We start from the raw sequence: 26,415 nt of genomic DNA on the forward strand, positions 1-26,415 counted from the left end.
TAACTGTATATACTGTAAATATCTGCTTGGATATTGTGCTAGCTGTAAATAAATAGCTTCATTTATATCCCCAGATCCATCTGAGTCTAGTTTGGGTACCTTCTTTAGTGTGGGGAGGCAGGTTACATCCAAACCACCACAGAAAGGTACAAGATACAAACTCTGATGGTGCACATGAAACTTATGCCAAGACCATGGGCTGAGCAAATTGGAAAATGAAGAAACTACTCTGCAATGTGACATGGTAGAATGCTACGCAGGGTGACTTGTGCCTGTACACAGAGATGTCCCCTGAGGCATGGTATGATGATTTCCCCACACTAAGGGGATACCGTGCCACCACAAATAACCACCTCCCAGGGGGCTATGGGCAGAGATGAGCCCTCATTTCACTAATAGAGGTGTGTGAACATCTGAATGTGCAGGAGAGGGTTGTGCTCACAAAAGAGTGAGGTCTGTGGGTGTAAGCAGCTTCCCTGGAAACTAAAGATAGATATTTTCCAGACAACAGGCACAGTCATCTACTTTTAACCTACTTGGGTGATATCAGTATGAAAAAAATCAAAGGAGGTAGCTTCATTCTCCATCTATGAAGGAGGCAAACTGTCACCAAACCCATGTCATCCTGGCCTTGCAGTGCCAGCCTGAGCAGGCTGAGGTTTTAGGCTGTCTACCTCCACTAGCAATGCAGGTTCATGGGAAGAAAACAAAGGGCAAGCAAACCTGCACCCTCTGGCAGGAAGATTTTACTGTGGCACAAAAGCTCCTGAGTCTTTCCTGAATGCCAGAGAGCATTTTTAGTGTACCAAACCTAGCCTGTTTGTTTTCTTCTGCTGGCTTCAATATATCCCTCCTGGCCACTGTGTTCATCTCTGCTCAAGATGACAAACCCTCCTGGACAACTGCTACACTAACAGCATACCAGCAGCTGTGAAATCCTTAAGATTTCAGCTGTTGTCATTACAAGCATTTTCTCTGGTTTTAATCTATTTCTTAATGTATTTGGAAAATGACCCTGAATCAGCACCGACCTAGCAATGCCAGTGCACCAATCTGCTGCTAAGGTGGGGAAGTACAGTGTTTACTTACACATATTTCTGATGAAGACACGTTACATAAATAGGTATTAGAATGTCCTATTTTCTGCAGCCTTCTGTTATCTGTCCTGACTGCTCTTTCTTTTTTTTTTTACCCCCAGAGCTTAATATTGAAATTTTTTTCTGAATAAATTCATATGCTTGGAGAAAAGGGTTGGAAGGCCTAAATTATAACATGACTGATACATTCATGCTGTTTGCTAACCACGAGCCTAAGACAAGCACGTAAGACCTGATGGCTCAGAGCTAATACAGACATGCACTACAGTGCACATTTTGAAATAAGGATCTCATTTCCAGCTAGGTGCAAAAGATTCACCTCATCTTTAGAAACAGCAATTGCCTTCTGTTTGGTTTAGGTAACCATACCTACAAAGTATTCTCAGCTTCTGTTGACTTCTAGAAAAACCAAAGTTTTCAGCAGTTTATTTGCATCACTAACAGCCTCTTATGCATGCAACACCAATCATAGAGCTGTCATGCAACCTGCCCTCATGCTTTCCAGGTTCCCTGAAGTATTCTTTGTTTTAAATTTACTGGCTAGACCTAAGTGTGAGATAATTTTTGTGGCCCAAAGGTGGTTGTTTGGCCCTGCCTTACAGCAGCTGAAACATTTGTGTCATTTTTTTTTCCAGTGTAGGGGTTTGATCATTCTTTTTTTTTTTCTTTTAATTTTAATTTCTTTAATTTCAAAACAGAAGAGCCACAACACACTGCATACTGGAAACAGCCTGAGGCCCACGCTGGCCCCAAACTGGCCATGCTAAAAATGGGAGAGTGCAAACAAACTTGTGCATATGGTTTAGCTTACATCAATCCTATTTAATAACCTTTACTGACAATTTGGGATACATAGACTTCTTTACTAGAGGGTGTGATCCTGCAAGAGCTGTATTTATTATTCATTATATGACTGATGGCTGGACAAGAACATTACCTAGAATCAAAAATGTGTAATCACAGTATCACAGTATCATCAGGGTTGGAAGAGACCTCACAGATCATCAAGTCCAACCCTTAACCACAGAGCTCAAGGCTAGACCATGGCACCAAGTGCCATGTCCAATCTTGCCTTGAACTGCCCCAGGGACGGCGACTCCACCACCTCCCCGGGAAGCCCATTCCAGTGCTCAATGACTCTCTCAGGGAAGAACTTTCTCCTCACCTCAAGCCTAAATCTCCCCTGGTGCAGCCTGAGGCTGTGTCCTCTTGTTCTGGCGCTGGCCACCTGAGAGAAGAGAGCAACCTCCTCCTGGCCACAACCACCCTTCAGGTAGTTGTAGACAGCAATAAGGTCACCCCTGAGCCTCCTCTTCTCCAGGCTAAACAATCCCAGCTCCCTCAGCCTCTCCTCGTAGGGCTGTGCTCAAGGCCTCTCACCAGCTTCGTCGCCCTTCTCTGGACACGCTCAAGCATCTCAACGTCCCTCCTAAACTAGGGGGCCCAGAACTGAACACAGTACTCAAGGTGTGGTCTAACCAGTGCAGAGTACAGGGGCAGAATGACCTCCCTGCTCCTGCTGACCACACCATTCCTGATGCAGGCCAGGATGCCACTGGCTCTCTTGGCCACCTGGGCACACTGCTGGCTCATGTTCAGGCGGGTATCAATCAGCACCCCCAGATCCCTCTCTGTCTGGCTGCTCTCCAGCCACTCCGGCCCCAGCCTGTATCTCTGCATGGGGTTGTTGTGGCCAAAGTGCAGCACCCTGCACTTGGAGCTATTGAACGCCATCCCATTGGACTCTGCCCATCTGTCCAGGCGGTCAAGGTCCCGCTGCAGAGCCCTTCTGCCTTCTAACTCAGTCACATCTGCCCCCAGCTTGGTGTCATCTGCAAACTTGCTGATGACTGACTCCATGCCCTCATTCAGATCATCTATGAAGATGTTAAAGAGGATGGGGCCCAGCACAGATCCCTGACACCACTAGTGACTGGCCGCCAGCTGGATGTAATGAGACCACACCATGTTCACCTTCTACAGTTTGAGGCCAACTTCTAATATAGAGGATTTTTTACCACACATGACCTAAGAACCGTATCAGGACACAATTAATGATTAAAAGAAAGCATTTCTATAGCTGCCAAGACCAGAAGTATTATCAAACAAAAAGACTTATGTGGCTTAAGAACCTAGAAAGTAAGTTTTGCCTTCTGCACCACATTAATTTGTACAATTAAAATATTTACCCAAAAGGCAACTATTAAAATGAAAAAAACCCTCTGTTGTCGAGGGTCACAGAAAAACTGAATTCTGCTGAAAATGATCTGAAAACAAGATACACAAATTCCACAGATCTAAAAAGTACTTTTAGCTTCTAATGATGTAGATGAGTTGCAAAATCTGACCCTCTGTAGTTACAGACATAGACTTTCTCTAATTAAGTACTGACTGATCATCAAATTGACAGCCAAGGAAATCAACTGCATTTTTCTTGATATTACAAGAGTTAGCAAATATTACAGATTTTCTTTTCCTTTTTAGTATGATATATATATTAAAAATCAGGTTAGCATGAAGAGAATGTGAAGGTTGAAAAACGGAGAAGAGGTTGTAGGCAAAGGACTGTGGAAACAACCCAGGCACTTGGCCTGAGGTGTTCAGTTCAGCAGCACAAAGCTCAGCACCAGGCAGAGGCTACTTTATGTAACTGTCATTTAGCCAAAAAAAAAAATCTAGTAAGATTTATTGTATCATGTCTAAAGTGACAGGAGCTCTGCGGCTAATAAAAAGATGTGTGTCTGATTATGCATATGTAAGGGAAAACCAGAAACACTCAGTGACATATCTGTCATCTGTGTTACGATGAAGACATGGATGGGCTTTATCAAGTGCTCAGAGCCAAACAGGAGGTTGTAAATTTAATAAAGATGCATGCACAGAAAATACCAATCAGGTTTATACAGTGTCGTGACTGCCTTTGGAGATGCGGTACACAGCAAGAAGGTCATCGATGCGAGCAGCAATGTGCTGAGCAAAGAACAGTGCCAGCCTACAAGCGCACCAGCTTCTTCAGCACGGAGAAAGGACCTTTTCTGATGACCTGTGCCTGGAACTGCAGAGTCAGAATAAGACTAAAAATATTAAAAGGAAGTGTAGAGATCCCAAAAGTTACAGCAATGATGCAACCCAAGGAAGAGAAGGGGAGATAATAAATGCCAGCCTTCTCCCAACCCACCGAATCAGATGCAAGTGCCTTGACATGATCTGAAGCAAATATTTGCTGTTTCATCTTCCTGTTTGGAAATTGGGAATGCTGCTTCCATTTTGTAATCACACCATCGTTTAAACTAGAGAGGAAATGAGCTAAGTTTGGCAGACAGAAAAAGCAAGAATCCAAATAAAAGAGTGTAGCAGACAAACCCCTTTGTTCATCAGTCTTGGTTTGAACATGCAGCCTACTCCGCTGGCACAGCAGAGCTGACCGCAAGCAGGAACAACACAGCATGCTGCTGTATGATGTGAGTCATATGGCGTTTTACAAGACTCATTGTGGCAGTCTTTGAAGTGGCAAGACTTAAGGCTCTGAGAAGGTGCCAGGGCAAGCCGAAGTGGAACCTGGCCCAGAGCTGCAACTGGGAGGCCAGCACTCTCCCTGAGGTCATGATGTTGTGTCAAAACCTATGGGCAGTGCAACAGAAGGCACAGCCATCTTCACTGAGGACATGGAAAACACAGAAATATTATTGCAGCTCAGCAAGAAGAAGGTTGCCCTGAAAAAAATGCAACCTAGTGATGACTCTGAATTACATGCTAAGCAGAAGGAGAAATGCAGGAAATTTGGGAGCTCAGAGATGGACTGAGCTGACAGATTAAAACACATATTCCTAGAGTTAGGGCAGTGAAGCTGGCCACTGCCACACAGATCTGCCTAAGCAGGGTAACATGGCAGGTGGCATTCAACCCATTACACAGCTCTGATGGTACTTGGACCATCAGGTTCAGCTCCTTTTGCTACCACAGAGACACTGTAAAAAGCTTGGAAAATATGGGGGAGTTTTGAAAAGAACTTGAAAAGCTTTGAGGGCACTGTGTAGCTTGAATTTTTGAGAATGATTAAAAGCTAAACACAGACATCACTGCTTGACTAAGCAACAAACAAAGAAGTGTGAGAGCACTCTGTAAATATCTAAAAGAGATAAACACCCACAACAAATAGAACAGACTTCTTTATCATATATTAGGAAGGAATATGATTTCAGGCAATAGTATGGTATTAAAAGAAGGAGAATTAAAATGTTTCCAGCAGTGATTTTTTAGTCTATGGTTTAATCTCCTGTACTTGTTATACTTCAAAATTATACTAGATGAAGAAGCAATTAATTTACAATACAGAAAACTCTTCTTAAGGAAAAAAAGATCTGAATGACCTCGTATCTTTAAATTATCAGATTCTGTTTAGCTGTATTACACATCATTGAATTAACAACCCCCCCAAATTTACATTTCTCCCTCCCTTGCCAAATCTAGACTCAGAAATTCTAAGCCAATTGGTATCACTTGATCTGGTCGTATATTCCAGCAGTTCCAGATGCTGCAGAAAACAAGGTAAAAAATTATTCTGCCAGCAAACACGTATCATAAACAGTGCATTGTTCACCCTGGATTGCCAAGAATGACAAAAACACATTAAGCAGTGGTAAGGTTGAACACGATTCTGCAACCCAAATTTGGTCTAGAACAGCACAAGAGCAGGATTGTGCTGCAAGGCTTTGTAAGGTAACACTGAGACATAGTGGAATAAATGGTATTGGTGTAATAAAAAAAACTGAAGCTGAGCCTAAGAGCTCAGCTTCACACTGTGAAGACATGCAATTCTTGTTTTGGTTTAAAATGCAACTTGCAACCTACATCTACTGTGATGGGTTTTCACAACTTCCTCTATGCAGAATTGGAGATCTAGCATGTTTCAATTCACCAGTCACTTCCTCTGGAAATCCTTCAGAAGAAGACTCTGAAAGAAGACTTACTTCCTACTGTTCTCCAACACACATTAAAATTAACCTGCATCTTCAGCCTTTGTGGAAAATATAAATCAGAGCTGCTCAATGGGAACAAGGCCTGGGAAGGACAGGATATTTACTCTTCCTTGGTGGCCACACTGGTAGAAAAGAACAGCCAGGCCATCCTGAATCACTAGGAATTAATCAGGACCTCTTTGCAGCACTGTAATACTACTTAAGTCCCTAATCAACCTTTTTATGGAATCAAACATCTCTACTCTCCCTACAAATCTGTTACCTACAACTAATTTCTATAAAACACCCTCCAGGTACAAAATCAAAATAGAAGGTAAGTTCATCACATATTATCATCATTTCACATGCTAACATTCTTCAGCTACTGCCAAAGTAGAATTAAAGGACAGAATATGGGTTTACAGAGACAGCATTATGACATTAATTCTACAATCTAAAACAGTCCCACGTTTCAATGCAGAGGTTAAAAAATGTTGGTTAAAAAGTCTGACAGTGTAAACTCACTTCATGTTCTTGCATACTGATCTGTGTTTTAGGGTAAACTTAGGTGAAAATAGTTGGATTCAACCTTCCTAGCGTAGACACAGAGAGGTCCACACATGTATCAGCAGTATTGATATGATGTCTGTTGGTATGCCCAGTTTGCTACTATGGTATTTCCCATATCTCGTGGTGCTCTCCTAATGGTCAACTCTGAACAAAGAAGGTACAAGGTCTTTCCATGTTTCCTCTCAGGAGCGCTTGCCAGTCCCTACTGCAGTGCTGAAATGTTATGTCCAAGCTATCAATGCTTTCTGCTTGGTTACACAGACATGGGAAGCAAAGCCAGGGAATACAATGACCTTTGCCCTCTCCCAGGTTGTGCTTATTATGGCACACATAATGTACCCTTTACAGTGCAGGATCCATCCTAACTTTCTACTACCTACAAACATTTAAAGTTAATTGAGAATATAGCTTTATGGATAATCAGAAAAAGCTGTCCAACACATGGGATAAGAAGTATTACTTTTTTTAAGGTTAGCAAGCAGTTAAAAAAAAAAGGCCTGAAATAATAGATATTCTTTTAAAGTAACTGATTTGCCCAAAGTAGTTTTGACACAAAGTATACCTTGACTATCCTCCACCTATTTTTTAATCACCACTCATTCATAGTATTTTCCAGACTGTTAGGTATTGTTGATTTGTTTCTCTAATTATCAGTTGTAACTTAAGATTTTCTCAAAATCTTTGGCAATGGCTTTAATTTCCTACACATACCCAATGTCACTGACCAATAATGAACTTTGGCTCACTGTTAGTCTGTTTGTAGTGTATGCTGTATTTTTATTTAAGAGACTGCTTAACCCTACCTGGTTGAAGAACAGGGAAAAGATTAGCTTTCATACAGAGTTTTTTTGTTTCTGCCTTTGTTAGAATCCAAAACTGATTATCAACCTGGAAGCAACATAGCATGGAATCTGAATCACAGAATCATAGAATCAACCAGGTTGGAAGAGACCTCCAAGATCATCCAGTCCAACCTAGTACCCAGCCCTAGCCAATCAACTAGACCATGGCACTAAATGGCTCATCCAGGCTTTTCTTCAACACTTCCAGGGACAGCGACTCCACCACCTCTCTGGGCAGCTCATTCCAATGCCAATCACTCTCTCTGGCAAGAACTTCCTCCTAACATCCAGCCTATACTTCACCTGGCACAACTTGAGACTGTGTCCCCTTGTTCTGTTGCTGGTTGCCTAGGAGAAGAGATCAAACCCCACCTGGCTACAGCCTCCCTTCTGGTAGTTGTAGACAGCTACAAGGACAGTGAATCTCACATGCTCTCACTTAGCCAAGAACAGTGGCAAGATCATGGCCAGTTGTAGTAAGACTGGTGTTCCCTTATTGAATTTAAGAACCAAAGCCATTATTCTGCCAGGAGTACACACCTTCCCAACAAGTGCAACAGTTCTGTGACCATTATCCACTATTCTGACACACTATGTAGTTGTTTGATTGCACAATTAATATTATTTCACGCTTCTTGGAATTTCCATCTTCCAATTTGCTTCTGTTGCAGTTTGCAAGAAATAAAGTTGATCATAGAATCATAGAATCAAACAGGTTGGAAGAGACCTCCAAGATTATCCAGTCCAACCTAGCACCCAGCCCTAGCCAGTCATTTAGACCATGGCACTAAGTGCCTCAACCAAGCTTTTCTTGAGCACCTCCAAGGATGGCGACTCCACCACCTCCCTGGGCAGCTCATTCCAATGCCAATCACTCTCTCTGGGAAGAACTTCCTCCTAACATCCAGCCTATACTTCCCCCGGCACAACTTGAGACTGTGTCCCCTTGTTCTATTGCTGGTTGCCTGGCAGAAGAGACCAAACCCCACCTGGCTACCGCCTCCCTTCAGGTAGTTGTAGACAGCAATAAGGTCACCCCTGAGCCTCCTCTTCTCCAGGCTAAACAACCCCAGCTCCCTCAGCCTCTCCTCATAGGGTTTGTGTTCCAGGCCTCTCACCAGCTTTGTCACCCTTCTCTGGACACATTCCAGCACCTCAACATCTCTAAGGCATTTGAGCTTCTACAAAGAAGAAACTACAATTTTGTTCTTTTTTTTTTTTTCATTTGTTTGTTTTAACATGGGTAAACCTCTTGTACTGCACATAACCGTCTGTTTCTGTTTTTGTCTCTGTATCTAACCTTGGAAAAGTAGGAATTTCCTCTAAAGCACAGACTTCCTGTGGAATTCTTAAAACAGGTAAGTACTACCAGCAGGAAATGCAGCCCTTCAAAATCTAAAACTGTTCTAAATGAACAATGACTCTTAAGTCTCGTTAGAGTGTCCAGGGATATCAGCTATTTGGGACAGGATACTGCATTTGAAAGTAACACCCTTATGTCTGATAATCCTTTGAAGATGCAGAGTGACGCATTTTCTTGTCCTTGGTCACCACCATGACTTCTGTGGATTCTCAAGCAGTGCATAACACACTACTGGACGTGGTGTTTGCAACAGGAATTGGACGTGAACAGAGCTGCAGATTGATGACAATATTCTGCAAAGAAGCCACGCTTTAAGTGAACTGTCAACAGATCAGGGATGGTGGAGAGCAGTTCTCCACCATTATGTTCAAACAGCAAAACTGCCATGCGCACATGCCTGCAGCTGGGAAAACACAGATACTAAGGTCTATTTTCCTTCCAGATTAAAACACTTGTTTTATCAGTTGAAGGCTTCCAGAAGCTGTTGTGTGGTGGTTTTGGTGTCTTCTTTGTCAGAAGGTCTGTTTCTCTGGCCATAACTCAGTTCTTCATTCAGGTTCTTGTTGACTCTTCACTTTTGAAACATTCCCAAACCCAGCCCTACTACCTCTCAAGTTCCACAGTCAGAGGTTTTGTCAAAAGAGGCTGATGTAGTCCAACAGCCTTATTTTTGCTCTGCTTTCTACCAGTCCACACCTGTCCCCTCCTCTCCTACTACACATTCCAGTTTCAGGTCACCTGCCCATTTTAAAGCTCCATTTAATTTCCTGCTTTCTTCCCTAACCATGCCACAACTCCTCTGGTTCATACAAATATCTCCTTCTCTTCAGTACCTTGGGCAAAATGTTTCTTTGCCATTGACCTTTCTTCAGTCCACCTGAAAATGCTTTATTGCTACTGAACTAAATAAGTGACATGTGGACATCATTCCTAGTAAAGAAGAAAAGCTTTCTCTTTCTCATCTTTTGGTTTCTGTTTGCCAAGTTGTCAGACATATCTTCTCCATGCTTTGGCTCTTTTATTTTTGCTTTCAGCTCTAAAGAATCTTTGTCTGAGGCTACTTCTGCCCTTCTGTTCATTGCCTTTTGGCATTTCTGCTGCCTTCTCTTGCTCTGTAATCTTGCCTTTTTCACAGAGGCAAAGTGTATGTTTGCCTTATCCACAATTACCTTTATTTCTAAACTTGATCTGTATTTAACTCCCCTCCCTTGTAATTGCTGCTGCTGCTGTTACTTCATTCCTTCATGGTCCTGTAAAAGTCTTTCCCTCTGGCACTCATACCATCCTCTGATGCCAAGCCGGTAGGTAACTCTTCTCCCTGAATGCTACATTTGTTCACCATTCTCTTATCAGTGTCATTTCTGACTCTGAAATGGCTTAAAAAATTAGGACACAAGACAGAGAGACACAGTAGGAATGGAATCTATGTTTGTGTCTGCAACAACAAGAGTAAACAAGAAAGTGACAAGTGGCACCAGACCTTCAGAAGAGATCTGCCAAGAGAAGGATTATGTTAGTCCACAGTCTAGAGAAAACTGACAAGATGTGATCTGGGACAATTGACTGTAAAGTGTTGAGCCACATCAGGTCCTAGCCTGCATGCAGCCTCCATGCTCCCTCTGACAGATGTTCTGTATTCAGCTGATGAGTTTCAGGCTTGAAAGCCAGCAAGGTTTTTGACCTGAGGAGATGGGATAGATGAGATGTAGGAGCTAGGCAGCAAAACTTAGAAGTTTTGGAAGGTGTGATTAAGACTTCAGAGAGAGAAACAGCTCTTGATTAGATGCAATGTTGAAATGAACATTTTAATTAAGAATTTTGGGTGACCTTGAAACAGCTGATGCTGCCTGTGAAACTGCTTGTCCAGACATGCCTTCTCAACCCAAGTATGCCATTTTCTTATTGCCAAGCTATTCAGGTTTGCTGCTTTTATATCGTTATGTTTTGTTCTGCTCTGACTGTTGGGCTAAGTGGAACATCCCTGTCTACCACACTGCTTGGCTTGTCTACCACACCACTTTCCTTCTTCAAACTCTGATGAAAGACAGGCTGGGTCCTGTGAGATGAATTAAGCAGCAAATTGAAGCTTGCTGGGTTTTCAGGAACCTTCATTAAATGGAAAGCATTCCTCCTCCCCACATAAAATTCCTTTGAGATGCTTCATGTCTCAAGGCACACTGAGGCACAACCTCCTTTTTTAACATGCTGTCATTTTACGTTGCTTTTTACAACATTTGAACACCTTCCAAACTTAAAAAGAAGTGTGTTAGACAATCTCTCAAATTCTCTGCCTATGCAAAGTTGGGGAAAGAGTGTTAATGATTTTGAGTAATTTTAACCTAATTATAAAGGACTTAATTACTTCTCTCCTGAAAGATGAGCCTCTGGCTGGTAACTTTATGATGACTGCATGCCTTGAGCAAAAGCACAGAAAGTAGTATTCTGAGGGAACTTAAAAAAATAGAAGTTTCATCATATAAATTGTTATGAGTTTTGCACATGGTTTGTATTTGTAAAAAATCTTGCTGTCTAGTACAGATAGGGAATCAAAATTGAAATCAGAGAAAGTGTGGCAGAACATCCACATGTAAGTTCTTGCTTCTTCACTGTGAGATCTATTTCATGTTCAACCCATTTATTAACATATACACCCTCTCCCCCACCCTGTTCTTCTCCTTTTGTACCCTCAGCAATTTACTGGGATTCCTTCTGTGGATTACCTAAAAGCAGGGAAGGCATTCATGCACCATTATCATGCCTGTTGTCATATGAGATATATTATATGGGTTTTCAGGCAGAATATTTTGTCTTGGAGACAGAAATGAAATGTCTACTCTGTGAAAGAAGTGACAAGTGAAAACAGAAGCACAGCAGCAGAGTCATGCAGCTTCCAGGCTGGATTCAGCTCTGTGGCTGGTGATAAAGAATTAATTATCCTTTATGGTCTTTATGAATCTGTATTCACACTGCTCACTGAATCTTTTTGCAATTATGGTAACTCTTACAAGGGAGGTTTCTTATTGACTTATTTAAAACAGAACAAAACAAAACAAAACCAAACCCCAGTGTTGCATTATTTTTGCAAATCTATCTGGTAAAATACAAGACAAACACAAGGCAAAAATACTCTTGATTCAGAGTGACTGTGCATGTAAGTATCAGAATCAGGTTCTTTTCCTGCCCATTTGCATTTTCTGGCTGTGCTTTAATTTTTTTGTGTTTTCTTGTGAGCTTAGCAGGCAAGTATCAAACGCTTTAGGTTTAGTATTGGCACTAACTTTGGTCCAATTTTTTTTGCATGACGAAGTAAGTAACTTTTATTAGATTATGGTTTCTTACACCATTTTGTAAGCAATGCTTTTCTTTTGATTATATTAGGAGTGACTTGAGAAAATTGAGTGTTTGGCAGAAAATTACTTCTCTGTAAAATTCCACATGCTGGATCCAACCCCAAAGTTCCTTCTACTCCATATATTCCTTTAGAGCTTCTTCATTCAAAAAAACAATTTACATTTCAAACAAGCAAAAATTACTCATGATCTAACACATTAATATACATTTTGACAGACAGTTTTATCCTGGGATAAATGCACTCATAGTCCTCACCACAGGTCCACCAATGTTGGTTCACAATTCCCAAATAAGGAAAGATTGCTTTTAATGCCATGTGATGTTTCCTAATCGTGAATTACAAAGAAAAGAAAGGCAAAACTATATAGGCACACACACATATATATAAATGTTAAAAGTTGTATATGTAAATACATGGGGCTTTCACCTTACATCTTTGTATATATTTCTGTCTGCATGTATACATATGACCCTAGGAATTGTTTAGCTTTTGTTTCTGTCATGGAGGGTCTATAGGCCCGAAAGCAGGCTTATTTATGCCTGCTCTGCCTGGACATGTCTCTCTGCCTGCACCAGGGGTAAACGAGCACAAAGGGGCACAACAGACCGGGGCCATAAAGTCAGTTGCCCAGGACCCCTGATTGTGTCAGTCCCCACATGCCCAGCTTGGGCCTGCCTGGTGCTGGGCCCATGTGATTCCCATATTTGGAGTCCAGGCCTGCAGCTTTTGCCTAGTGTGGTAAGGTTTGGCTGACTGCCAACCTGATTGGTCATTCGAGTGGCCAATGAGACCATTAACTCTCGGGCCACATTTAATACATAGGGGTGCACAGGCTCACGTGCAGCCTTCCCCACATTACTTGCTTGCTTGCCTGCTTGTGTAATTCCTTGCAGAGCTCACTTATGCCTGCCTTTATATGATTGCCTGGTGTGCACCACTGACACAAGTTGCCAGGAGCAGACCCATTTGTCTGCATTCGATTGGCCTGAGTAGTTAGCATTAGACCGGTGCTCAGACTGCACGGAATCCTGCCTCTGCACCTGAGATCCTGCCCATGTATACCTGGAGAGAACATCCAGAAGAAATCAGCAGCACAAGGTCAGAGACTGTCATTTCCTCTGATGCCAGAGGATTCCAGCCTTAAAGTCCACAGGCAGAGACCCTGGAGAATTGGACACTTGCAATAGGCTGTGACATAGCCTCAGAGGGTGATTATTGATTAATCAGAATTGTGAGTAAATACTTGAATGCCTCTGTAATTTCTATTACCTCTGCCATAAAGCAGAAAACAGCTTTCAGCTCACTCTTGCTGGGCAAATAGTATATGACCCCAAGCGGCATTAAGCCGCGGGGAAAACTCTCTCTGTTAATAGTTTGAATGTTTGCTAGTTGTTATAATAGTTAATGTTTGATATATCTTCCTATAATGTCTTCATAACCATGTAAAACAAATACTAATATTAAAGTTCAGTGGTTGGGGGTGGCGAGAGTTGAAAATACTGAAGTAATAAATATATATATTTTTATAAACATCCTTTTGCATTAATTAATTTCTCCCCTCCACCACAAATTGGCATAGGTGGCAGAAAACCCCTCCATGACAGTTTCCAATGCCATTTTTAGTAAAAGTTTCAAAATATGGATTTAATTTAGGATTAATGAAAGAATTATTAAGGCAATAACAATGTACTGTTATAAAGGTATAACAAATATGTTTCTTTTACAATAAACTTAAAACAATGGTTTTAATCAGCAAATGGAATATAACATTTTTTGGCTGTCTCGTTAGAATTAAATTAAATGCAGAGTTGGAGTTCTAATTCAAAACATTCACCTTTATTGTTGGAACACATCCCTTAACAAGTTCCTAGATTATTTTAGTATATGTCCATGCTAATGTACTTGTTCTTGAACATAAGGTTCAGTCTTGTTAACATTCCCATCCAGAATTAGGACACTGGAAGAATTTCGCTTCAGAAGGAAAAAGAATACTGCATAAAATTACTTCAATCAAGCCAAGATTATTTCAACACGTACCTTAATTTACATGCCTACATCTCAAAATACCTGCTGCAGTATTTTTAGTAATTATTGAATACTTGCTATACACAAGGCTCTTCAGCTGAGATAACTGCACTGCAAGCAGCAGTAGAATGAAATGTCACATTTGTGGCAATATCGCCCACTTTAAGGTGAGCAACCCAGGGACCTTTCTCATGACAGTGCCTACCTCCTCATTAGCAACTGTGCAAGTAATCTAAGACTTTCTTTTGTATCACACATTTCTACAGTGTTTATGGTGAAACACTATGTCCTTAGAGGAAGAAATTACATAAGGTGTGAGAAAAAGAGGCTGAATAAATCAGTGCCTTCTATACTGCAAACTAACGTTTCTAAGGCAACTCAATCAAGAAAAGCAAAAAATAAACATTTGAGAAATAAGCACTTCAAGTGATAATGGCAGGAAAGAATTTCAAACAAATGTGCAGCTAGGTGAGGCTCATGCCTAATAGCTGTCTGGAGCTTGCTCCAGAACATTTTTGCTCTGGGTCTGTGAAGCTTGAAGAAAAAGATGATTTTTAAAGAGGTTCAAGGGAGACATTTCTCTGTGTGGGTACCCAGGCTAAGCCAACAAACTGTACTGCAACAACTGGGGACTATGAATATAAAGTGTCCAAAGATACCAGACACCATCTGAGCATACTTACCTACTTCTGCACCAGCACAGTGTAGAAGTGAATTTTTCCAGCCATATTAGGATACTTTTGATTGTCTTTCCATTTGGACTAAGCAGTGAAGCACAGTCAATTCACTAGTAAGTTCTTGGACTTAGGTCCATCCTGAAGCTCCTACCCCAGGGAGTCCTATGGCTTCATGGGGAAAGACCGGAACATGGACAGGAAACAGCATGTTGGATCTGTCCCTTCCATGCAAAATCACACTCCCCCTCGAGCCTTCTTAGATCCCTAGACTCAAAGAGAGGGCAAAGGCAGAGGTGCCAAGAGGCAGAGGATGCAGGGAGAGGAGGAGGAGGAAGAAGGTGGAGGGATTCAACTTCAGCAAGCAAAAGCTGCTAACTGCTGTGTTTAGATGCTCAGACTGTATTTCACCAATCTACTCCCTTGCCCATTGTACATTATTTCCTATTGGGACAGTTAATTACTCCCACGAATCTGTAAGGCCTTCAAATTTTGTTCTCTTAAGGGTCATTCTTGTGGTTTTTTTTCAATCCAATATTCCAAAATCACTTTGAATTCTAATCCCACTGTCCTGCATGACTGAGTCCTGGTTGCTTACTCTGCATGGGTTGCTTACTCTGCATGCTGTGTTTACAAGGGTAAATGTGATTTTCATTGATACGAATCTAATTTATGTCTTCTTTAGAAAAATAATCTCTTTCTGTTTCTTGAAATGACACTGAAATGCGAAGTTTACACAAAACCACAAGTACAGAAAGATAATGAAGCAAGTTTCTGTTAAGCTCTGTGGTGCTTCATTTGTGCCACATGAAGAGCGCTGAACTCAGTAAAAACTTGATCTGCATCAAATGAAGTGAACTTAGCTGACTCCCTTGAAGATTCATAAATGAGAGGACCAGAAAGCAAGGCTGCAAGGCTGTTTGGCTGCATGTTCAACAGGGAGAAATTCATCCAGCCATTCCAGCGCCACGCTCAGGAGATGCAGCTGGTCAATAAGCTCAAGTGAACTTTCCAGATAGTTTGCTAAATTTTCTCTGGCAAATTATCAGTCAGAGTCTAGCATACAAATAAACAACTGCCATGCAGATCCAAACACCAAACATAACAAAACCCAGGGTATTTAGAAGATACACACATATCTTGTGCAGCATTTTCCAAGATAGCCCCCAGATTTAGCCCTGTCTTGGAGAAGGTTACACAGTAAAGAAAAAAAACAATGTAAAGGTCTTTCATTTCATCTGATACAAAATACCATATGTTTTTGCATGCTTCATTAATGCTCCCTGGTTTGCCACCTAGAAACTCACAATGAGTTCAACCTTCAGGGGTCAGCAGTGCTCAGCATATCTATGAAGAGAGTTCTAAGTGACTGTGGGGACTATGGAATAAAGGCTGACTCTGCTGAATATTAATCCTGCAGTTTTATGTTGAACGGCTCTGAATCTGAAGATCAGCTAACATATCACCTTCCATCTTGCAAGTGCCACTCCTCACCTTCTCTCCTCAGAAATAAAATAGCGTTTCATTGAGAAGGTTGCACTTGGAGAACATTTTGCTGAATAGATTTGTTAGACTGTAAAATTCTCTGGTTACTCACAGTTTTGAGATTAAATAAAACCAGTAGCCTTTGAGTTTTCTAGGGCAGCGAGTCCTATGCCCTTATGACTGATAATGTTGATTTTTGGAAAGCATACTACTATCAGACTAGCTGTACGTGAGCTGGAATAAAGCTTGCTAAATGCAGCTGAGTTTTTTGTGGCTACACTGAAATATGAGCAGTGTAAAGAGAGGCTGCCTCACTGTGTTGTTTTGATGTCCAGTGATCTTTCACAGACTGTTCTGCCTAAATTTTCGTTACCTTCAAATTATAGTAAATTAGAGCTCACTATTTACTCACAGTGAAATGCTTACTCCACTAGAAGCCTAATAATTTAAATGCATGGGAGCACAGTCTTTATAGCTTTAGAGTTTTCCTGTTTATGGACTCTTTTTAGCACACATAGGCATACATGCATGCAAAGCCAAGAGGCTGGAACGAAATGACTCAAACAGTGGATCTTTTCTTTTACAACATTAAGATTATTGCTATTCTGGGTATTCTTCTCCTTGTTAAATAACAGTGAATTGAATAAAAAGGGAATAAAAGTGTGATGAATATGAAAATGTAATGATGACAGTATAATAAATTAATGCTTACCATTTCCTGAGTGTTTGCAAAATCTGTCTCTTTCAGGCTACACTGCACCAAAAGCATTACAATATTAATCAGGACAATACAAAGGAATACATTTTATATAAGAATCTACTTAGACTAGTGAATATTCCTGCTCCCTAACTAAATACAAAACCAAAGATAAAAAAAAAGAGAGGTTTTCATCTCATGGAAACAGTAAGTGATACACTGCCAGTGCCACTGCATATACAAAGAGGCATGTTTGTACATGGTTCAAAATACAGCCTGAGCCTTAGCATATTGTGTAGTATGTAGAATTTTATTGCATGTAGAGTAAAGGACTCTGCATCTAACTCAGAATCTAGGCCATAACCCCTCAAGGTATTTTTATTTGACTCAAATGAACATGAAAAAGGAGTTCGTAGAGCAGCCATTTCTCTGCTGTTCCTGCATCTGTCAAGGCACTGCAAGTGCAGCCTAAGTGTAGAAAGTGTTGGTGTTTCTAGAACACATTATTAGTGTAAATCCTGGCCTAGACTTGACTTTATTTTATATTTAATGATAGAATATTAAAAATAGTTTGATCTGTATTAATATGTAGTTGTTGGAATTTAAATAATTTAAATCAATTAATGTTTTGATCCAATGCTGTTAACTACACCATCTAATCTTCAAGCACTGATGCTCTTTTACACTACAATCTGTCTCTCATCCATGACACAGCTAAGCGACTTACCACAAGGGAGTAACAAATCTTGAATCCAGGTTTAGCCACAAAATAGTCATCAGATTTGAAGGTTATCTTTATCTGATTTGTTCTTGATGTTATTCTTGGGGGTACTTCCTTGTGTCCACACCACCGTCCTCGTATAACTGTGCTGGTCTCTGATACGTCTTCCAGTTCCACAAAGTCATACCTAGGAACCAGTTTGAAAGATGAGTTTTTGCTAGCTCTGGTTACAGAAGATGGTTGCAAACAGACAGAAGTGCAGCTGGAGAGACAGAGAGAGACAACTGTTCCCAGCTCTCCACTGCAAAGCATTGCAAAGCATCAGACTAAGTATCACAAATGGTGGACATGCTCATGGCACACAAAATACACTAAGTTTCAAGCTACTGCCTGAGTGCTCAAGTGAATGATTTTTGGGCTTCTGGAAAATGACAGACAATATTTCCTACACTAAAAGAGCATTGGAAGGCACTTCATTATGCTTAGTACATAGCAAAAATATGTATTGCATTTAATGTGGTGAATAAATTATTTAGAAATCTGATAAAATATTATTTAAGGCAGGCTGCTCAAACTGAGCAGCTGCACACATTTTTGCACTTTGTGGTGTCTCCCAACTCCCTGAAGCTGCAGCCACTGGTTCCTGCCTGCTGCACTCATCAAAGGGCTTGAAGCTGGGCTGCCACCATGCCAGGAGCAAAGGGAGATGCTGGAGGGATGCAGAGCAGTGTATGATGCTGAAAGATGCTGCTTAGGACCTTCTTTGTAGGAGGAACAGTGCTTCTGATAGGTATCTTGGAAAGACTCATTTCAAGCTTTCAAGCAGAAAACGGCAGGCTGGTACTCTACCTGCCATGGAGGGAACTCCTCTGCTCTTTATGTGGGTGCTGTCACCAAGGCAAAAGGAACAGCACTTGCCCTGTGCAAGGTGTTCTGTGGCTTAGGTCATTTGTTGAGTTAATTCATTGAGCTGGAGAATAAGGGAGGCAGAGCATAAAGTCCTGATCTCACAATGTCTATGAGAAAATCAGTCCCTCACTATCTGTGGAGCCAGATTTAGGTTCCATACATTGTGGCTGAAGAGGAAGAGGTGAGGACAAGACTGGCAGGTTGAGTGCAAGCAACAAGGTGTGGCAAGAGTTGCCACCCTCACAGTATAGGTCAGTGTTAAACCTTTGGAGGTCTTTACCAGGAAAGGTTTTTATTATCAAAGCATGTGCTCCCTCCAAAGAGGGGGTTTAAGTCTGCTAACTGATTCTTACCAGCAGTGTGCTGCTCCCCAGCTCTGGGCCTGTGGGCCAAGCACCGACCTCCCTGCCCAGTTGTGGGAGCTGAATAGCTCTGTAAATAAGAGATCTGCTTTTCTTTTTCGGCTGAGAGCCCATGTGAACACACATAAATACTATGTGGCTTGAGAATGTCAGCACTGCTTTTATATTCACCAACCCTCAAATTGAACAGAACAGAACACTAGCAGGTTTGCCATAACCAAATCACTTAAATGTGCCCAAACTTGCTGAAACTACATTTTTTGTAACATGACAAATTTCAGTTTCAGTCAAAGGTAAACTTATCTCAGGGTCTCAACCATCCTCTGTTCCCACTCCAGGATGGTGATGTATGTGGTACTTGGGCAGAACTCTGCGCTGCCCATGTGAGCATCCACCACTGCCTCTGGACAGCAACACAGCAAATGCTTACTGTAACATGAGGGGTTGCAGAGTTCTCAGCATAAGATAATCTTGTAGGCTTTGGTGGAAAGTGCCCTGACTGCCCTCCCAAAGTTTTGAGGCCAGGAGCCAGACTAACTGCTAGCAAAAATGCAGCAAACTGATAGGCTTTCAGGGATGATTTTTGCTTTCAGCAGCAGAGGCTTTGATGCAACAATCATAAAAGCAGGTTCAGTCTTGGTTGTTTCTGTGCATCTATGGAGGAGGCCAGGTAATATAATCACTTTTCAGAATCACCTCTTATCATGTGCCTGTGGGAATGCTAACAGAACTTCCAGAAACTTCTGTAAAACCTTGGATATTTCCCCTCCTTCCAAAGCAGCTCTGCTCTAGCGTACCTTTTCATTCCTCAGTCGGGATGAATTTCAATCAGTTCAGTTTTAATAGTATGCAAATTACAATAATTAGCATTAATGAAAATCTGAAAGGAAACACTATGAAGTTTATGAAAAAATAAAAAGTGGAAGGTCAGAAGCAAGTAGAAAAAGAAGGTAAGGTGCAGAGGTCCTGAATTACTTGTCCAATACGCACAGTGTTCAAGCACATGCTCAGCTCTCAGCATTCATTTCAATTAAAACGTTTCTGGCTGTCCCTCTAGAGCAGCACTGCAGGGATTGTCACGGACTGAAGTTGCAGAAAAGACATATTGAGCATTAGCAAAAAGTCTAACTATGCACACAGTACTTAACAGGCTTAAAGCCATCACAAGCTGTCTGCCTGAGAAATTCCTCACTCTGAAAGCAATGCTGTGCAAATAAAAGTCTTCCAGGAATGCCAGGGAAAGCTTTACTGCAGAAAAGAATGTGATACTTCTCCAGTTTCCATAGACAATATGGATGATGGAAGGTTTCTGCTTCTTTCTGCATCCTAAATTAGCTTCACTGGAAGAAGCAGCAGACTGTCTTCCAAGATGATCACCAAACCCATACTGCCATTAACAGCTTGACTTCCCCTCACTATGTCACCACCTTTAACGGCTCCTGATAGAGAATTTTTCATCTTCTTTTCCATGGCAGATTAGCCCTCTGTTTCAAAGTTGCAATGCTTTAAGGTCAGCTACAGTTTATTCACTATGTAAATATTAACAGGCTACTTCTGTATGCATTAGGCTCTCAATCTGGGAAAGCGTTTGCAGTGCTAGGAGGTAACTGCCATTACTGACTCTGCTGCTCATCTTGGACCAGCAGTGCCGAAGCAAAGCAGCAGCTGCCAAGACCATCCAGGCACAAGGAAGGAGAGCCAGTTTGAGGATTCTTTTTTTGTGTGTGCTTTTTTTATTACTAAATGGAAAACAAACCTGCAGAAATACTTCTCTCTATTGGTATCAACGGAAAATTAACAAAGCAAAACAAGAAGAAAAATCTATCCCGTAAAACCTTGCAGAGCTGCCAAACCCTATAAATGCAAATTAATTGACAAAGAAGATAAGATAAGCAGAGGCTGGGTGTGCAGCAATCCTAACAACCCAGTTCTCTGCACAGATAAGGTGTACATAACACCACGATCAGGCAGAGTTGCAAGCTGAGACTTAAGCGTTTTACGTAAGCAGCATCATAGCAATCTGCCTTTCAGAGCACATGGGAATCCTAAGCCTGTTCTCTCCTGCAGAACAGATAACTGAATAAAAGAAATATAAACAAAAACTCCATGAATTTATACTGATTTAGCGGATCTTGGGAAGATTTGTCTCTGTGGCCCTCTAATGCAAAGCAGTGCATCCACCTGGGTTAATCAGTCAGATCAACTGAGCTTATGGTCACTTCTGTGTAAAACGGGGAACCAAAGCAACTGGGATGCAGTAGATGTTGCTTTATTAGCTATATCAGTATACAGAGTAAACTGATGTTTGTGAACTGAAAGTTTTTGAAAGAAATTGTACCAAGGAAGAGTAAACAATAAAGAAAAACAATTTTAATAACATAGTTATATTTTTCAAAGTATTTTTATCTGTCCCTCAGACTTCCATATAAATACATGTGACACTCACTCACACCCCCAGGAGCCTTCAACTTACTCAAAAAGATGGGTTTTGCCTAGCTAAACATGACAGAAGTGAGAGAAGACAAAATTCTATTAAAGTAGTATCTGACTTGCTAGGTAGGTGGATTCATGCACGAAAGTGCCTTTTGCTTAAGATGATGTAGGACTAAGCCTGCCAAAACTGTTTCAAGTCCAGGACAGTTCAATTTACTTATAAACTCAAAGACAAATTTGGGTCGGGAAAGACCCTTAAAGGTGTATCTTCAAAGCAGGGTTATCCAGCCAGAGAGGTCCGCAACCAAAACCAGGAGACTGTAAAACCAAAACCTACATTTCAGGTTGTAGTCTCATGTCAGTGGCCACATCCTTAAGCTCAAAGGTGGTATTAACGTCTCTGAAAACTTCCACTCACCACTTACCTGCAGATATCATTTTCAGGTTCCTCCAGTCCAAACTGATTATCAAAAGCCAACTGGATCCTGGTGCTCTCTGGGGAGCGGAGCCGCCATGTCAGCAGGAGGTTCCTAGGGTAACTGCTGGGGAAGCGAGGACTGTGGATGCAGCCGTTCCCTGCCACGCTGATGCTCTCTTCTTTTCGGTACAAGTCTGTGAGGTGATTGCTCTCTGTTAGTAGTCACAACTTGTAGAAATTAGTATGTTGTTCCAGTTACAGGAAGGCAAAAAACACAACAGTTTATAATACAGCAAAAATTATTTGCATTTAAATTCTATAATAAGTTGAGCCTAGGAGTAGTTTACTATTACAGAAGTATATTTTCTCTTAATTTACCCCCATATAAGTAATAAGAACAACAGTACTCAAATACACAGACTCTTTATTTTATGGTAAATGAATTACTTTTACATTGGTATTGATCACATCATTTTATTCTCACTATTTCAATTTCAAAACAGATATAAGCTTGAGAACAATTAGGTGAGACAGAGTGAAGTAAAAAGGTAAACAGCTCAGCTCCCCAGATTTGGTGCTCTGGGGAGAAATGCTATCTTAACAAAAGCAACAATAAAAGGCTTTCTGAAAGAATGTAGCTGTGAGTGAGTTTATTTATTGTGCTTAAGTATTTCCTCCCAGAAGCATGTGTTAAGACACATTTTGATTTATTTCTATGGGGTGAATCATTTTCTGTCAATGGATCATTAACACAAATTGCTACTCCATGTTTACAGCAACTTAACTGAAGTCAGAAATTGTTCCACCAATCATTTTATTAATTCAAAATAATCAATCAAAACTTTACTTAATTATAATTTCACAAGTTCTGCCTGAGCAAATACTAAATTGCTCCTAAAGCTTTCTTACACTGAGGCAAAGCCTCAGCTGATATAAATCCTGGTCTCCAAGAATAGTAGGAACTGTGGCAAGATCCAGTCAGCCAGAAGTTACAATGACTTCTCAGTTGCACTATGCACTTGCATTGTCCAGATGTTACTGATACTGAAATTTGGCTTCCAGCACCAGAGAACTGAAAAGAGCTAATTTTTAGTGCACTGACAGCTTTAGCATGGTGAAATTTTGAGGATCAGAACTAACAAGCAGGGTTCAGCTCCCAGTTAAGATGCTCAGATCTAAACCTCCACTTGTGACAGCTATCTGTGTTCTCCATAGAATCATAGAATCAGCCAGGTTGAAAGAGACCTTCAAGATCATCCAGTCCAACCTAGCACCCAGCACTAGTCAGTCATTTAGACCATGGCACTAAGTGCCTCAGCCAGGCTTTTCTTCAACACTTCCACAGACAGTGACTCCACCACTTCCCTTGGCAGCCCATTCCAATGGCAAATCTCTCTCTCTGGCAAGAACTTCCTCCTAACATCCAGCCTGTACTTCCCCCGGTGCAACTTGAGACTGTGTCCCCTTGTTCTGTTGCTGGTTGCCTGGCAGAAGAGACCAACCGCCACCTGGCTACAGCCTCCCTTCAGGTAGTTGTGGACAGCAATGAGGTCAGCCCTGAGCCTCCTCTTCTGCAGGCTGCACACCCCCAGCTCCCTCAGCCTCTCCTCATAGGGTTTGTGTTCCAGGCCCCTCACCAGCTTTGTTGCCCTTCTCTGGACACATTCCATGTTGTGTGCTGAGAGATGTCTGACACCATTTAAGACATAGATGGTTTTCTTCTCGGCCTCCACAAAGACAGGGAGGTGCAGCAGCAAATGCCAGTGAAAGCCCCGTAGAAGTACTGTGTCACACAGTCACGTGCACACGGGGAAGCTGAACTGCTTCTCAACACAGCTGGTGAAACCCACACTTGGACGGGTCCTGACTCAGTCACTCAATTGCACTGATCAAATGTCATGACTGGCTGTGGGAACACGGGCACTTGCTTTTATGTAAACACCTAAACTCCAATGTCCTAGTCTTCAATAGAACATCATCCCCAGTACTCTGCTCTATGTCAAGTCAACCTCCAGTTCCAGTAAAACAACGGACATGAAAAAAATATCTTCAAGCTACTCAGACAGAGCAAAACAGGGAAACACTTCTCCCACCAAGCCATGCTGTCAACATTTGAACTATAGAACCAAACTAAGCAAAGAGCCACAGCCATCTGTCATACACAGTAATCAGAGTCTTCTCTCTTAAAGTTTTCTCTCTTAAAATGAAATCTCCAGTTTGGCTGAAGCTTTCTAAGCTCTTTACATAAAAGAAACATATTTGTTTCGCAAATGTTCATGGAAAACAGAAATCCAGACAAATGGTGCAAACTTCATGGTAGGTACATCTATTTGTTATTTTGTTTTTCACTGGTTCCTAGGTATAAATACCTCCCTGTACGTAGCTGTAAGCAAAGTGTGGTTGCGTGTCAACAGTTCCTTGCATCCTTCGGACAGGGTAATAATTCTAGCTTCCAAACAACCTGAAACTTAGACGATAGAAGTCTGGGTTTCAGGTTTCCTGTAAGAACTATCTTCAAAGATTTATTTGTGATACTTTTCTATGATGCCTTCCTTCAAGATGAAATGTTCTCACACTTTGAGCCACCCTTTCTAAGCAATTACAGTCCTGATGCCATACCTCACAAAGCACAGAACCAGCCAGTTTTTGTTTGTTCTGTTCAGTTGTGACCAACCAATTTGCATTGGAAAAGTTACAATTTGGTCACCTATCAGTTTTATTGCAATTTTCATCAAAAATATTTATACTCAAGTCTGTTTTCTACTTTTAGACACTTCTGGGTTTTTTTTCCCCTTAGTCTGCAATGAAACAAAATGTCCAGCCAACACTACTGAGTTTCTGCTGAAATGCTGAGGACATTTGGACTCTGAAAACACTCAGTGCAACCAAGAGGACAAGGTATTTCACAGGGCTGTGTTCAAGATGTCCAAGAAAAGTTTTGATGAAAGCAAATTCTGTGCTTTTGAATGAAACAATCATTCCCTAAATTAGAACAAAAGTTACTGCAGTAAAGTGTCAGAATTCACCACATACCCAAAAGTACACTACTGAGTTTCTGCTGAAATGCTGAGGACATTTGGACTCTGAAAACACTCAGTGCAACCAAGAGGACAAGATATTTCACAGGGCTGTGTTCAAGACGTCCAAGAAAAGTTTTGATGAAAGCAAATTCTGTGCTTTTGAATGAAACAATCATTCCCTAAATTAGAACAAAACTTACTGCAGTAAAGTGTCAGAATTCACCACATACCCAAAAGTACTTTGCTCTTCTTTCTTGGGTAGCAAATCCTTGCCATTTTCTCCCTAATAGCACACATTTAACTGAGTGGTTCAATGTCGTTCATGCTTTTGAAGGAAAGGTTTGCTTTTCCCAGACAGTTCTAGTACAGGCTTCATGCTGGAGTTCTCAGCTGCTGAGATTAGAGTACTTGGGACAGTGTATTTTAAATCATAGAATCATAGAATGTCAAGGGCTGGAAGGGACCTTTAAAGGTCCTCTAGTCCAACCCCCCTGCCAGAGCAGGGCCACCTATACGTGCTCATACATGTACCCCAAACAACAAACCTGTGCATTTACTTAGCACACCAGCTGAAAAAGTATGCTGCAAACATTACTGTACCCCAACAAGACAGGCTCTGTCATAGCTTTTTATTTAACTTAAGCTCTGAATCTCTGGGGTGCTCTAACAGCAAGCCAATCGCAGCGGAGAGAGATCAATGCTGGCACAGCTCTGCAGTACCCAAGCTGAACAGGTAAATGGAGAAACTGAGCTGCACATGTTTAAAAGTTTGAAAAATCAAAGCTCAGTGACTTGTTCTTTCTATCACGGCAAATGCAGTAATTGTAAAATCCTTAGAGAGGACAAGCTGGACAGAAGCATGGGGAGACAATACTTTGGTGATAGAAGTATTTTGAAAACATATGTATGCATTTATATACACACACACAGATTTACATTTATACATGGTCTATATCATTTTATTATATATCACAGTATCACAGTATCAACAAGGTTGGAAGAGACCTCACAGATCATCAAGTCCAACCCTTTACCACAGAGCTCAAGGCTAGACCATGGCACCAAGTGCCATGTCCAATCCTGCCTTGATCAGCTCCAGGGACGGCGACTCCACCACCTCCCCGGGCAGCCCATTCCAGTGTCCAATCACTCTCTCAGTGAAGAACTTTCTCCTCACCTCAAGCCTAAATTTCCCCTGGCATAGCTTGAGGCTGTGTCCTCTTGTTCTGGCAATGGCCACCTGAGAGAAGAGAGCAACCTCCTCCTGGCCACAACCTCCCCTCAGGTAGTTGTATGTATGTATGTATATGCGCAAAATAAGTGATACAAGAATATCACAGCGTGAAGATATGCCTTTTCCACACGAGAATAACGTATGTTTGATGAGAATGCCACTTTTATAACTCACATGGGATGAAATGCAAAGTCACTCAGAGTCTTCACCTGACACCAGAGTAGACTCTTCAGGAGTTCTGAAACAGCTCGATTC

The 26,415-nt window shown here is 41.4% G+C and overlaps 1 protein-coding gene across 4 annotated transcripts in view; it reads right to left on the reverse strand.

Moving 5' to 3' along the window:
* The window catches only part of PDGFD (platelet derived growth factor D), a 164,430-nt gene that overhangs the window by 44,725 nt on the left and 93,290 nt on the right, over positions 1–26,415 (reverse strand). Inside the window, exons 2-4 of one of the 4 annotated variants that reach the window (XM_064170727.1) lie at positions 21,914–22,100; positions 17,791–17,971; positions 17,079–17,120 (exon numbers count right to left, since the gene is read on the reverse strand). In XM_064170727.1, the coding sequence (XP_064026797.1) occupies positions 17,079–17,120; positions 17,791–17,971; positions 21,914–22,100 (410 nt within the window). Of the gene's footprint in view, positions 1–17,078; positions 17,121–17,790; positions 17,972–21,913; positions 22,119–26,415 lie in introns of all 4 variants that reach the window. The other 3 variants (XM_064170720.1, XM_064170745.1, XM_064170735.1) reach the window with 3 other exon arrangements.

Source organism: Pogoniulus pusillus, chromosome 3, assembly GCF_015220805.1.
Source record: "Pogoniulus pusillus isolate bPogPus1 chromosome 3, bPogPus1.pri, whole genome shotgun sequence".
NCBI lineage: Eukaryota > Metazoa > Chordata > Aves > Piciformes > Lybiidae > Pogoniulus > Pogoniulus pusillus.